This window comes from Guillardia theta (genome assembly GCF_000315625.1).
Source record: "Guillardia theta CCMP2712 unplaced genomic scaffold GUITHscaffold_122, whole genome shotgun sequence".
NCBI lineage: Eukaryota > Cryptophyceae > Pyrenomonadales > Geminigeraceae > Guillardia > Guillardia theta.
Genome location: NW_005434552.1, coordinates 123,217 through 135,358, shown reverse-complemented (window position 1 = coordinate 135,358; position 12,142 = coordinate 123,217). Strand labels below are relative to the sequence as shown.

Below are 12,142 nucleotides of genomic sequence, written 5' to 3'. Positions count from 1 at the left end.
GCTCCTGCTCCTGCTCCTGCTCCTGCTCCTGCTCCTGCTCCTGCTCCTGCTCCTGCTCCTGCTCCTGCTCCTGCTCCTGCTCCTGCTCCTGCTCCTGCTCCTGCTCCTGCTCCTGAATCTGCTCCTGCTCCTGCTCCTGCTCCTGCTCCTGCTCCTGCTCCTGCTCCTGCTCCTGCTCCTGCTCCTGCTCCTGCTCCTGCTCCTGCTCCTGCTCCTGCTCCTGCTCCTGCTCCTGCTCCTGCTCCTGCTCCTGCTCCTGCTCCTGCTCCTGCTCCTGCTCCTGCTCCTGCTCCTGCTCCTGCTCCTGCTCCTGTTCTTGCTCCTCTCGCCTCCCCTCCCCTTCCATCCTCCTTCTCCCTTTTCTTCCCCTCCTCTCGTCCTCCCCCTCCTGTTTTTCATCATTTTGTCTCACCTGCGCCCAGCGATTGACAAGCAGCGCGCAGGACTCACAAACTTCCACCTGTACCAAGTAGAGTCAACCTCCTCCTCCTCCTCCTCCTCCTCCTGCTTCTGCTTCTGCTTCTGCTCCTGCTCCGACTTCCTCCTGCTCCTGCTCCTGCTCCTGCTCCTGCTCCTGCTCCTGCTCCTCCTTCCTCCTCCTCCTCCTCCTTCCTCGTCTTCCTCCTCCTCCTCCTCCTCTTTTCTGACTGCTAACACCCTCCCCTCCTCCCCATCTTCCGATTCTCCCTCTAGTTCGCTCCTCCTTCTCCACTTACATTTCTGTTGAGAAACTCTTCATCTTTGATCATCTCCGAGATTGATATTCCTTTCAGATTCTTCTGCTCAATCATCCAAGTCATTCAACTCAACCCTCCTCCCCCCTCTCTCCCTCTCCCGTCCCCCCTCCCTCCCCCATCGCTCACCCCTCCCTTCTCTCTCCCCCTCCTCCCTCCCATCCTTTAACTTGTTGACCTGCTGAGCCTGCAGGAGCGTCCGCATGATCAGATCGTCTTGCGAGGTCTTCCACTTGAGCTTCACGTCCTCCTCCTTCTCCTCCTCCTCCTTGTCCTGGTTGTCACCCAGGACGTAGCGTATGTACTCGCGCGAGGGGAGGAAGCCCTCAGGAGGTAGACGCTTGTCGGCTCCAGCGGAGAGGATGAACTCGAGGACGGGAGCAGCATGGGGTCCGAGGATCGCGAGACATTGACGGTAGGTCACGCTCAGTGTGCGAGCAGGGAGAGGCTGAGACAGCAAAGTCAACCCGATGCAGGGAGGAGCGAAGGCAAGAGCAGGTGCAGAGGCAGGATCAGAGGCGGCAGGAGTTAAGAGCAAGAAGAGGCAGGAGTCGGAGCTGGAGCAGGAGCAGAGGCAGGGGCAGGGGCAGGGGCAGGGGCAGGAGCAGGAGCAGGAGTTAAGAGCAAGAAGAGGAGCAGGAGGAGGAGGAGACAGCAGCAGCAGCAGCAGCAGCAGCAGCAGCAGCAGCAGCAGTATTTGTACCTGAGCTTTTTTCAAGCAGACGGCACTGGGTAGCGGGCAGAGGAAGAGAGGAGACAGATCAACTCGTTCCTCTCCTCTCTTGTCCGAGTGATCGGCGAGACGAGGAGTGCTGAGACCGGACGAGCGATTTATGACCCCCGAGCTAGGCTTCCACTTAGCCGTCCTGCTCAGAGTGTTGAGTGGTAGTGAAGTTGCTGGAGAGAGAAGAAGAGAGAAGAAGAGAGAGTGAGCGCAGAGCAGAGCAGAGCAGAGCAGAGCAGAGCAGAGCAGAGCAGAGCAGAGCAGAGCAGAGCAGAGCAGAGCAGAGCAGAGCAGAGCAGAGGAGGGAGCGCAGGCAGTCTTGATCACCGAGCTGCGAGTGATTCAAGTGACAGCGGCTGCTTCGCTTGGCTCTTGGCAGGGTGCAAGGAGCTTGACAAGTGATCGAAAGTGGGAGCTGCGGACTCCTGCTGGGGTCGTGCTGACCCCTTGGCGGAATGAGGGCTGGTGGGCGAGAGCTCCTGCCTGGCCGTCCAGCCTGACCCCTCCTGACCTCCCTCGAGAGACCCGAAGAACTTGCGGAGGTGCCTGCGCTTGAGCTTGGGGAGGTTGGAAGGCTCTGCCGACAAGTCAGAGCGATAAAGACGCGCGAGAAGAGAGAAGGAGAAGGACACGCGGCAGCAACTGAAGGAAGGGGGGGGGAGCTGCAGCAGGATATGGAGGAGGGAAGGAGGCAGGCAGGCAGGCAGGCAGGCAGGCAGGCAGGCAGGCAGGCAGGCAGGCAGGCAGGCAGGCAGGCAGGCAGGCAGGCAGGCAGGCAGGCAGGCAGGCAGGGAGTAGTTTCTTGCCTATATTTGGCTGCTTCACATTCCCGTCTTCATCGTCACTTGAGGTTGCGACGGAACTTGGCTGAGAGTCGTCGCCAAAGTCGATCGATTGTTCTGAAAGAAGGTGAGAAAACTGATGCGAGGAGAGAGAGGAGAGGAGAAGGAGAGAGGAAGGACGTAGAGAGGGATGGAATGAAAGAGAAAAGAGGAGGAGAGTTAAAAGACACGGAGGATGGCGGGAGAACTTCAGAGGGAGGAGGAGAGGAGACCTCGAGAGGCTCGGGGAGAGGCAGGGAGGAGGTTCGCAAGCTTCTCAAAGGTCAGCTTCTCCTGATAGAGATGCTTCAGAGCCTTTCTGTCATGTTTCGTCAAGGCCTCGAACGACTTCTGGTCGAGAAACTCGAGAGCAGTAGCGATTCTCCTCCTCCTGTCCATCTCAGACTCGTAGCATACGGCCGGTCGCTCGTCCATGTGGTTGTAAGGACGAGATACGAAACCAGGATTGACCTCGAACGAGTTCCGAACCTAATGAAATACTCATTCCTCTTCCTCTCCCTCCCTCCCCTCCCTTCCATCCTCCATGCATCCTTTCCTTGCTCCCTCCTCCTCCTCCCCCTCCTCCCCTCCTCCCCTCCTCCCCTCCTCCTCCCTCCTCTCCCCTGCATCCCTTCCTTCATCCTTGCCTTACTCCCTCCTCCACTCCTCCTCACTATCCCATCTCCTTCATTTTCCCTTTTGTTTCTTCCCTTCCTCCCTCTTCTCAATCCTCCCCCTCCCTTCCCCTCTGCCCCCAGCTGACCTGCAGCTCGGTAGTCCAGAGGAACACAAGCTGGGAACAGGGGTTCACTTTGAAGTAGAAGCTTCCCTGCCAGACGTGACACCCGCTGGGCAGGAGGCTGTTAACGTGGCTGATCAACTTGCCCGCAGCCCTGGCAACTTCCTTGGACCGGAACTGATTCAGCTGTGTAGTCTCCGTGAAGTGCGCGGGGCCTTCGAAGGTTGACATCCTGGTGCTGAGCGCAACCGACTGGTTTCTCCACTCGTAGATGTTGGCGCACTTCTCCATCTTGTGGTGGTGGGGGGTCCAGAGGGCGCGGATGGTGTGGTTGTGCGAGCCGTTGGGTCGGACCTGAGGGAAATGGTCAGGGGACGTTGAAGGTGGAAGAGGTAGGGAGGAGGTGATGAGAGGAAGGAGAACGAGGAGAGAAAGGAGGAGGGAGAAGGAAGATCAGTGGGAGAGGGTGAGCAGGACAAGAAAGAAGGGAGGACGAGAGAGGGAGAATGGAGGTGAGAGGGAGAGCAGGGAGAGCAGGAAGGGGGGCAGGGAGGAGAGGAAGGAAGAGGGAGGAGAGACATATTTCTGAAGGATGCCCGAGCGAGGTTTGTGATGGGATCGAAGAAAGAGCTCGAGGGAGGATCGATCCATCCATCGGTAAGTTTCTGTCTTCTGCTCCTCTGACAGCTCGATCAAGTACGCAACAGGCTCCTTGCTGTCGTCCGATGCCAACGAGCCCTCGAACCCGGCAGTGTCTTTGGAGCTGCCAGTATGCAGACGATCTTTAGCAAGGAACACTGAGAGGATGTTGGACGTTGAGAACTCTTTAGTGTGCTGCTTCTTGTTCAGCCTGCCCGTCGAGTCTGTGAAGTACCATGCGTCTATCGTGTTCTGCCGGTAGATGACAGTATCAGGGATGATGATTCCCTCGCACACCTGCCCCTCTCCGATCTTTGTCGTCCTCCTCCCCTGCCCGTCAACCCGCACACAAAGGTAGTCAAAGAGCGTCAGGATCCACTGCGTCTTGGCGATGGAGAAGTCGTTCATCGGCAGCGTCACATTGTCATCCAGTCTCCTTCCTCGCACTGCAGGAGCGTTGCCGTCGCTCGAGCTCAGGTTGCGCTGCCCCTTGCTCGCTCGCCGTCTGCTCTCCTGAATCTGTCCCAGCATCTCTTGCTCCTGCGGGTCCAGCACGCGCCCTGCAAGCGTCGGGGCGTCTTGATGGACGAGCTCCTGAAGGAGGGATCGCTCGCGGGGGAGGGAGGAAGATCGCAGCTTGAGGCTGCCTGCCTCCGGGATCTCGCTCAGACTCGCTCTCGTCTGCATCCCCCGGATTCGCTTCTGGATCAGGATCGCAGCTGCTTGCTCCTGCTTCGACTCCACTGCAGGAGACCAGCACAAGTCACTAAGAGAAGACAAGAGGCTACAGCCTTCTACCTTCCTTGCCTCGCGTCTCCCCTCCTCCTCGCGTCTCCTTGTTATCCTGGTCCTCGGGACCAGAGCTCGAAAGCTCGTCAGCTTCGAGCCTGCCCTGAGACCCCTTGCTCTGCTTGTGGAGGATGGAGGGAGGAGGAAACTTGGTGAGAGTAGAGCTCTGATGTTTCTCCTCCGATCGCTCTGGCGAGGCGTCAGGACTGTCGAGGGGATTCAAACATACAAACCTTGAAGGAGCTTGCCTGAAGCTGCGTACGCTCTCTCTACGATGGATTTTCGATTCATCCGCGAAGACTCGAGCGATTGTCTCCAGTCATCCTGAGAGGACGATGAGCATGAGAAGCGATCACAATGACTTGAGAGCTACCAAGAGAGGATGCCACGAAAGGAGCTGAACGAAACTTTTCGGGTCAACTTTCCCATCGTTGTGTTTGTCTACCATCCTCAACGTCTCGTCCGCATCGATCGGGCGGAGGTCAATCTTCAACCTGCGAATCCCCACGACAAGGTCGTTGACTTTCACGTCCCAGTCACCCGAGGCATCGAAGTAAGCGAAGCAGTCAAACACGCTCTCAAACCGCAGGCCGAACTCATTCCTCAGGTACCTGAGCCCCTCCCTCACGATCTTCTTGAGAGCAAACGGATACTTGACATTCAAGTCGTCCTTGCTCACGCCGTAGCTGTGAGGGCCTGGGATGACCTGCAGTCGCGTGCGAGGCGTTCGCTTCTCGGTCTTGAGACCCATGGCCTTGTCTCTGAGCTCGGCCAGGGCAGTTTGAAACAACTTGGGCTCCCTGACCAACTTCTCCTCTAGGGTCCCGAAGAGATGAGGAGCAGAAGAAACTCCTCGGTCCAGAGAGCCGAAGGAGCTCGGAGGGATCAAGCGCGACTTGACATGGCGATACTTGTTGGGCTTGCGTTGGTCGAGCACAACAATCTTGCTCTCCTTGGTCATTATGATACCGCCGAGGTGACTGCCCTCGATAGGCAAAGAGTCTTTAGGGAGGAGGGAGCGAGAGCGAGACATTTCTCTCATAAGCTCCAGCTCCCCCTCCAGCTCGATGACCTTCGACCGCAGCCGCCCGTTCTCCCGCTCCATCGCCTCTTGCTCCATCTTCACCTCTTCTGCATGCAACGGAAAACGCTGGGGAAAAAAAAGGTCAAACTGGGCTTTCAAAACTATGTGTCCACCCGGACCCACGTCACCGGTCCCTCGCCCAACAGAAGATTTCGGATCATCGCGCAAGTTATGGCACCCATCACCCGCCGAAGGCCTTTCTTCCCTTCACTGCAGGTACGGATGGTCTTCTTCATGCTGACGCTTTGCGGTTTCTCTGGTACCTGGCGGATCACCATGGAGCTACGCTGACAGCGGAGTGGGATGGATGCGCTCAGGAGGCGGTGTATGGGGACCCTGGCTTTCATCGTTTGCGTGCTCGTCTGTTTCGGCAGTATCGCTCTCGCATGGGTCTTGCCGTCCTCCTCGCAGGGGCCTTGCGCTACTGCTCGTTGTTCTGATCCTTGTTCCCCTGCTTGTCGTGCATGCCGTCGCTTGCGTGGTTGGAGTAGCGGTTTTCGCTGCCTCCTTCGTTTCCTAGTATTTTATTGAGGCGGGTTTGTTGGCTCTATCCTCGTCCTCCTTTGTTTGCTCCGGTTTGCCTTTCTTGTTCAGTCAATAAAGGTGTCCATGAGCGTGAATATAAAGTTTATTCAACGATTCAAGAAATCAGGATGAAGATAATTGCCTCACAAACTCAAAGTAAGGTAGAGTAAAGTTAAACATCACTAACTTGATCTAGAACCAACAAGTCTTGTGAACTGCAGAAGGAAAGGAAGAGCAGATTCTACTTCAGTTCCATCCTCGCAGTCTAAAGCCCCTCTGAGTTCATAAGCATCTCGTCCAGGCTTATTCCTTCATATTACCTCCAATCTTGTGTCTGTGCTTGATAGTGACAGGCACACACTAGAGGTATATCTTCACGCATGAAGCACAAGCTGAAACACAATGAATTTCTCTCTGAAGCATTTCGGAATGCAAACAGAGCAGATGCTACATCTCCCGCAGAGCAACTCATGCATTAAAACGTACAAGACTGTCTCTAAACAATCAGCCTCGGCAAACTCTCTTTGAATATTTTGCTGTGCAGACGTGAGAAGTCGGGAACAAGACAAGAAGCTGGACTCACAGCCTGGCTAATCCAACAGCTGGCTCCTCTGCTGGAGAAGAATGTTTATGGGCGGCGAGAGTGGGAGCAGAGGAGAGGGTCAAGTCTTGCAAGCTCGAAAGGCTCCAGTGAGCTCCGTTCCTGGCGACGTCAGCCAACGTGGGAGGAGAAGAGCAAGAGCAGGCGTCGCATCCCTGCAAAGCCTTGGAGAGTCGAAAGCTTTTCCTCTCGCTGACGAGCTCGCAATGAAGGATCTCCTCGCCCATCTGAAGGCTGTCGCACGGTCAGCTGACAGTGAGGAAGAGATAAGTCAGTCTCACTCTGCGGCCACCACGTTCCTCCAGAAGGTTTTCTGCGATCCAGTTCACTTGTAGGAGCATGGACATCATTTTCACCGCAAGCAGTCGGACTACTTCGAGATGGCCTGCTGACTGCGGGAGGAGGAGGCATCATCAGTAGTATCATCTCCCTTCGCTCATCCTCTACCTCTGCAAACTTCAGTGCTGTCCATCCTCGCGAGTCTTTTCGATTCTTGGCGAATTTGTGCAGCAGGAGCTGGACGATGTCGACGTGCCCCCTCTCAGCTTGTCAAGCACATTGACCCTCCGTCCGCCTCTCACCTCTTAGCGGCGAGGTGAAGAGCCGTCGAGCGAGATAAGCGCGTGGCGACGTTGACAAGAGCTCGATGCGACAGCAGCGTCTTGACAATCTGAGTTTGACCTGTGCTAGCAGCGTAATGTAAAGCTGTCCATCCGTCGGTTTGACTCTGATTGACCAGACATTCCACATCCAAGTCTGTGCTATTGAACATGTTGAGAATACTCTCTACTTCGCCATGCAGCCCCTGGCTCATCATCAGGCTGACGCAAACTTGACATGAGATCATTCGATCAAACCTTCATGCAAGCAAAGAGCAGCGCGAGGTGAGAGTGCTTGAAGAAGTCTGTTGCGTTGAGCCCTGACAAGCTCTTTGTCTCTCTGCAGACCTTCTTGTCGCTCATGGTGACGATCTGAGTTGCAGAGAGGAGAGCATAGAAGAGGGGGGGTGCGAGGAGGAGGGGGGGTGCGAGGAGGAGGGGGGGTGCGGGAGGGGGGGGCGAGGAGGAGGGGGGGGTACCAGGAGGAGGGGGGGTGCGAGGAGGAGGGGGGTGCCAGGAGGAGGGGTGTGCGAGGAGGAGGGGGGGTACGAGGAGGAGGGGGGTGCGAGGAGGAGGGGGGTGCGAGGAGGAGGGGGGTGCGAGGAGGAGGGGTGTAAGTGAACCCTCCCGTCACTCCTCTCAGTCAAAATCGACTCTCGTAGCCAAAGCCTGGAGGGACCGGACCTACGCGGGCCTGCCTCAGCTTCATCGAAATCAGAAACCATGCGAGGCCCCGTAATAACCCGCTGATCCCCCGACATGAGCCCTCCTTGTTTATAGTACTTTCGGAGGATATGAAGAAGGACAACATCCTACCGCTTGATACGGGCCCGTCTCAGGACGCATCAGATTGTTCTGAGGCGGGCCTACTGAGATAGCATCATGTTACAGCAGACAGCAGAGCAGATGACTTTACTGAGGCCAGCTTGCAACAGATTTCGATTTCATTTCACTTGTTGAAATTGAATCAGAGCCCGGAGGTTCCCAGCTAGATCAAACAGTCTACTCGTGACACCCTAGGTTATCAATCTCTCGATTGTCTTCCTAATATAAATGGACTATCTCTGTCAATTTGACCACGATCCTCTTGTAGGCCCGCCCCCGGTTTCCTCTCTCCATTAAACACTGCACCTGTAGTTCCCCTCACTTCCTCAGAGAGTGTCTCTTCCTCTCCTCTCCTGTCCTGTCCACCTCTCCTCTCCTCTCCTCTCCCCCCTCTTCTCCCCTGTCCTGTCCTGTCCTGTCCTGTCCTGTCCTGTCCTGTCCTGTCCTGTCCTGTCCTGTCCTGTCCTGTCATCTTTTCTCTCCACTCCTCTCCTCTCATTAGCTTTCTTCTCATGTCCTCTTCTTTCCTGAGCTCCCCTCTCCTCTCCTCTTCCATTGTCTCTCCTCTATCCTGTCCTGTCCTGTCCTGTCCGCTTCTCTTTTCTTCTCTTCGCCTCGCCTCCCCTCTCATCTCATCTCTTTTGCTTTGCTTTCATCTCCTCTCCACCCCTTCTTTTCCTTTCGTAACCTCTCTCCTCTCCTTTCCAATCCTCTCATTTCCACACCCCTCCTCCCACCTCCTCTCCTCCACTTTCCTTTTCTCTCTTCGTTGAATCTTCTCCCTCCTTGCCTTTCCTCTCCAGCGCATTTTTTTCTCTGTTGTCTTTGTTTTTCTCTTCACTCACAATCACGAGACTTGCCTGTCTTCTCGTCTCTTCTCCCATTCACCAGTTTTCACTTCCACACTTGTTTATGGTAAGTAGTCGTAGTAGTGGCAGAGCTCACAAATGTAGCAAAAGTTTTCTGTAGAAACAGCTCTGAACTAGTTTAAAGGTATTCAACTTATGACCCCCCTCACTCGCTGCTCTTGTTCTCAGGCTGGTACTACCCTCCTAGCACCATCTTGCGCTTCACTTCTACGCCACTGCAAAATGAAGCGTGGATGTACCGACAGAGTTGGTGATGGATCCAAGCGACAGAAAGCAGAGGCGAAATCGCGCCTTGCTGGAAGCGACAACCTTAGAACTGGAAAAGTCTACAACCTGGCGAAGAATGCATATGAGCTGGGTCTGATGAAAACTGAGACTGGTCATTTCATGCTTCCAGGTTGTCCTTTCGTTGCACTTCAGCTGAACCCTCGACAAATCCTCTGGGAATGCGATAAAGAGGTACACGACGAGCACGTAATGAAAATACTTGAGTTGGCAGCCAAGCTCAACCAAGCTATTCACGTGAACACAGGAGCACATGGTGACAAAGATGGAAATTTAATCACTAAGAAAGAGGAAGACAAAGATGATCCTATCAAGTTTTTCGTAGAAGATTATGTCAACTCCAAAGACTCAAAGTTCCAAACAGATCAAGTCTCTCTTCATCTGATAAGCTCTCAAAGTCCACCGATTGCTCCTCTCAAGGCAAACATGATTCTCAATGCATGGTGTTTCAGTATTAGGTACAGGTTTGCAGAAAAAGTTGATCCTAAAAGTGGAATGATACAACCAGAACGAAATGAGCACTTGTCTATTGCAGGCAGGCTTGTCAGGACGTTGCGATCTAACCTCAAGACTGCCTTCATGGATGACAACGTCGAAGAGACTTTGCAAGATTACCTTGAAATATCCTGTACAGACACTGGTCCCGACGATGTGAAGAGCAACAGTATCCCGTCTCGTCAAGTCCTAAAAATGTTCCTTTCAAGCGAAAGCAAAGTTTTACTCCTGCAAGGAGCCGCGGGAAGTGGAAAGTCTACGATTACAAAGAAGTGGAGCGCTGAATTGTGGCAGGAATGGAAGGAGTGCCATGCTGTTCCAATATTCGTGCAACTTGTGTATCAAATGGGTATCAGAGAATTCGTCCAGAAACAACTTGGGCACCAGCTGCCCGATGAAGAATGGAGAAGATTTGTGCAACAAAACTCTTTCGTGCTGATATTAGATGGATATGATGAGCTCAGAATGAAAGAAAACGTGGTGAAGAAGTATGTGGCTGAGATGAGGGGCAATTCAAACATTAAGGTTGTTGTTACCTGCAGAAGCGAGTTTCTGAGATCTGGTAGAAAGTCATTTTCTCTATTTTATCCAGATGGAGCAACAAGCAAAACACTGGATGCTTACTGGATATGTCCTTTGAGTTTCAAACAGGCCAGGGATCTTGTTCCATGTTTTCTACAGATGAGCATCCCTCCTGTTGAGAGTGCTTGGACCGCAGAAGATTATCGAACAGCTCTCGATGCAAGACCAGACTTGCAGAAACTTGTCACAACCCCACTTGCTTTCAAGCTTGTAATCTCAGCTCTGCCTCGCTTGTGTCATGGAGGACACGACTTCTCGGTCGCTTGTCCCATGACGAAAATCGACCTTTATGCCACGTATGCTGAGACATGTTTCGTAATGGAATGGTTCAAACTTCAAGGCAAGGCCGGGATAAAGGACAGCTTCAACCTAGTTGGGATAACAGAAGAGAATTACCCGGACAAATTCCTTGAAGCTGTGCGAGTCATCTCCTTTGAGATGCACCGTGCAGGCAAGAACCGGCTTGTGCTCGAGACCTCACAGCAGTTTCTGCAGAAAAGTCCCTTTTCGATGCCAGCTGGTACAGATGTCAAGGAAAACGTGGGGTTCTGCTTGCTCTCGCAGCACTTGATACATCAAACAACGACAAACTCAGATCATGCTGAAGCAATCAGTATCCACTTCGATCACGACAGTTTTAGAAGCTTTTTCCTTGCACAAGAAATTGTTGAGAGGACGCTAACTAGAGATTGCGTTGATGAAGTCATGCTGCATGGACTGGGCCTGCGTCTTCTTAACCATGATGTTGAGACAATCAAGTTTCTTGTTCTGTCTGTGCAGACCTCGTCACAATTCAAACAGAAACTCTTTGAAATTATTCGTGCATCTCGAGGAGTTGAGTCAGATTCAAGTCCACGGGTCATTGCAGCAGCCAATGCAGCAACCCTCCTGACAGCTGCTGGCGTGTCGTTCGCAGGGATGGACTTGTCTGGAGTTCAGATCTGCGGTGCTGTCTTGCGAAACATTGTTATGCATCGAACAAACTTCAGAGGCGCCAATCTATCGCAGGTAGACGCGTGTCATGCCTGGTTCTTGGAGACAGATCTGACAGACGCCAACCTGACTGGAATGTTCTTCGGCGAATTTCCATTTAATGGGGAAGGAGATACTAGCATAATATGTGCGGAAGACAGCGAAGGGATAAGCTTTTCGCCGGACGGAAGCAATCTCTGCGTTGCAACCTCCTGTGGTGAAATATGGAAATGTACCTTTGAAATACAAGACGATCAGCCGATACAGACTTGGCGCAAACTCGAACCTCAGCTGGTCGGAGACATTCAAAGAGTGATGCATGGGCCTGATGGGAGGACCTTTGTTGCTGCATCCTTATCTAGCATCCAACTTTGGGACGTAGAGACTGAGGCATGCCTGTATACACGTACGCTTGATGATCTACAAGAATCGGACGAACTGCATGAGGAGGACTACCGAGAAGATGGAGCTGTACAAGAAAGTCAGAGGAACCTATCCAGTCTGCTTTCCTTTATCCACAACAGAGCACAAGAAGTGGACGAGGAGGACGAGGAGGACGACGAGGAGGACGACGAGGAGGACCACGAGGAGGACCACGAGGAGGACCACGAGGAGGACCACGAGGAGGACCACGAGGAGGACCACGAGGAGGACCACGAGGAGGACGACGAGGAGGACGACGAGGAGGACGGTGTGAACAGTAAGGACGAAGGAGCAGTACAAGGAAGGCAGCGAGAAGAAGATTCGAATCTGCTTTCTGCGCTACTCAACATTATACAAGAGCCGATTCCAACTGAAAAAAAAATCGAGGCTCTCCTCTACACTGATGACGGTAAGTTCATTATCGTCGGTGTGTCTA

General features: G+C 53.6%; 2 protein-coding genes across 2 annotated transcripts; both read right to left on the bottom strand.

Annotated features, from left to right (window-relative positions):
- Positions 1-398: 398 nt before the first annotated feature.
- Positions 399-5,566, bottom strand: GUITHDRAFT_146322 (hypothetical protein; the record flags this gene model as incomplete). Its single annotated transcript, XM_005822610.1, has 13 exons — positions 399-412; positions 451-460; positions 717-779; positions 913-1,182; positions 1,438-1,600; positions 1,786-2,035; positions 2,304-2,357; positions 2,513-2,768; positions 3,043-3,372; positions 3,598-4,400; positions 4,456-4,635; positions 4,680-4,770; positions 4,892-5,566. 13 exons carry the CDS (start codon positions 5,564-5,566, stop codon positions 399-401), a joined length of 3,159 nt encoding a protein of 1,052 aa, XP_005822667.1.
- A 985-nt stretch (positions 5,567-6,551) lies between these two features.
- Positions 6,552-7,618, bottom strand: GUITHDRAFT_146321 (hypothetical protein; the record flags this gene model as incomplete). The annotated part of the gene is made up of 6 exons (XM_005822609.1): positions 6,552-6,591; positions 6,639-6,890; positions 6,938-6,969; positions 7,104-7,194; positions 7,238-7,461; positions 7,514-7,618. 6 exons carry the CDS (start codon positions 7,616-7,618, stop codon positions 6,552-6,554), a joined length of 744 nt encoding a protein of 247 aa, XP_005822666.1.
- Positions 7,619-12,142: the final 4,524 nt, after the last annotated feature.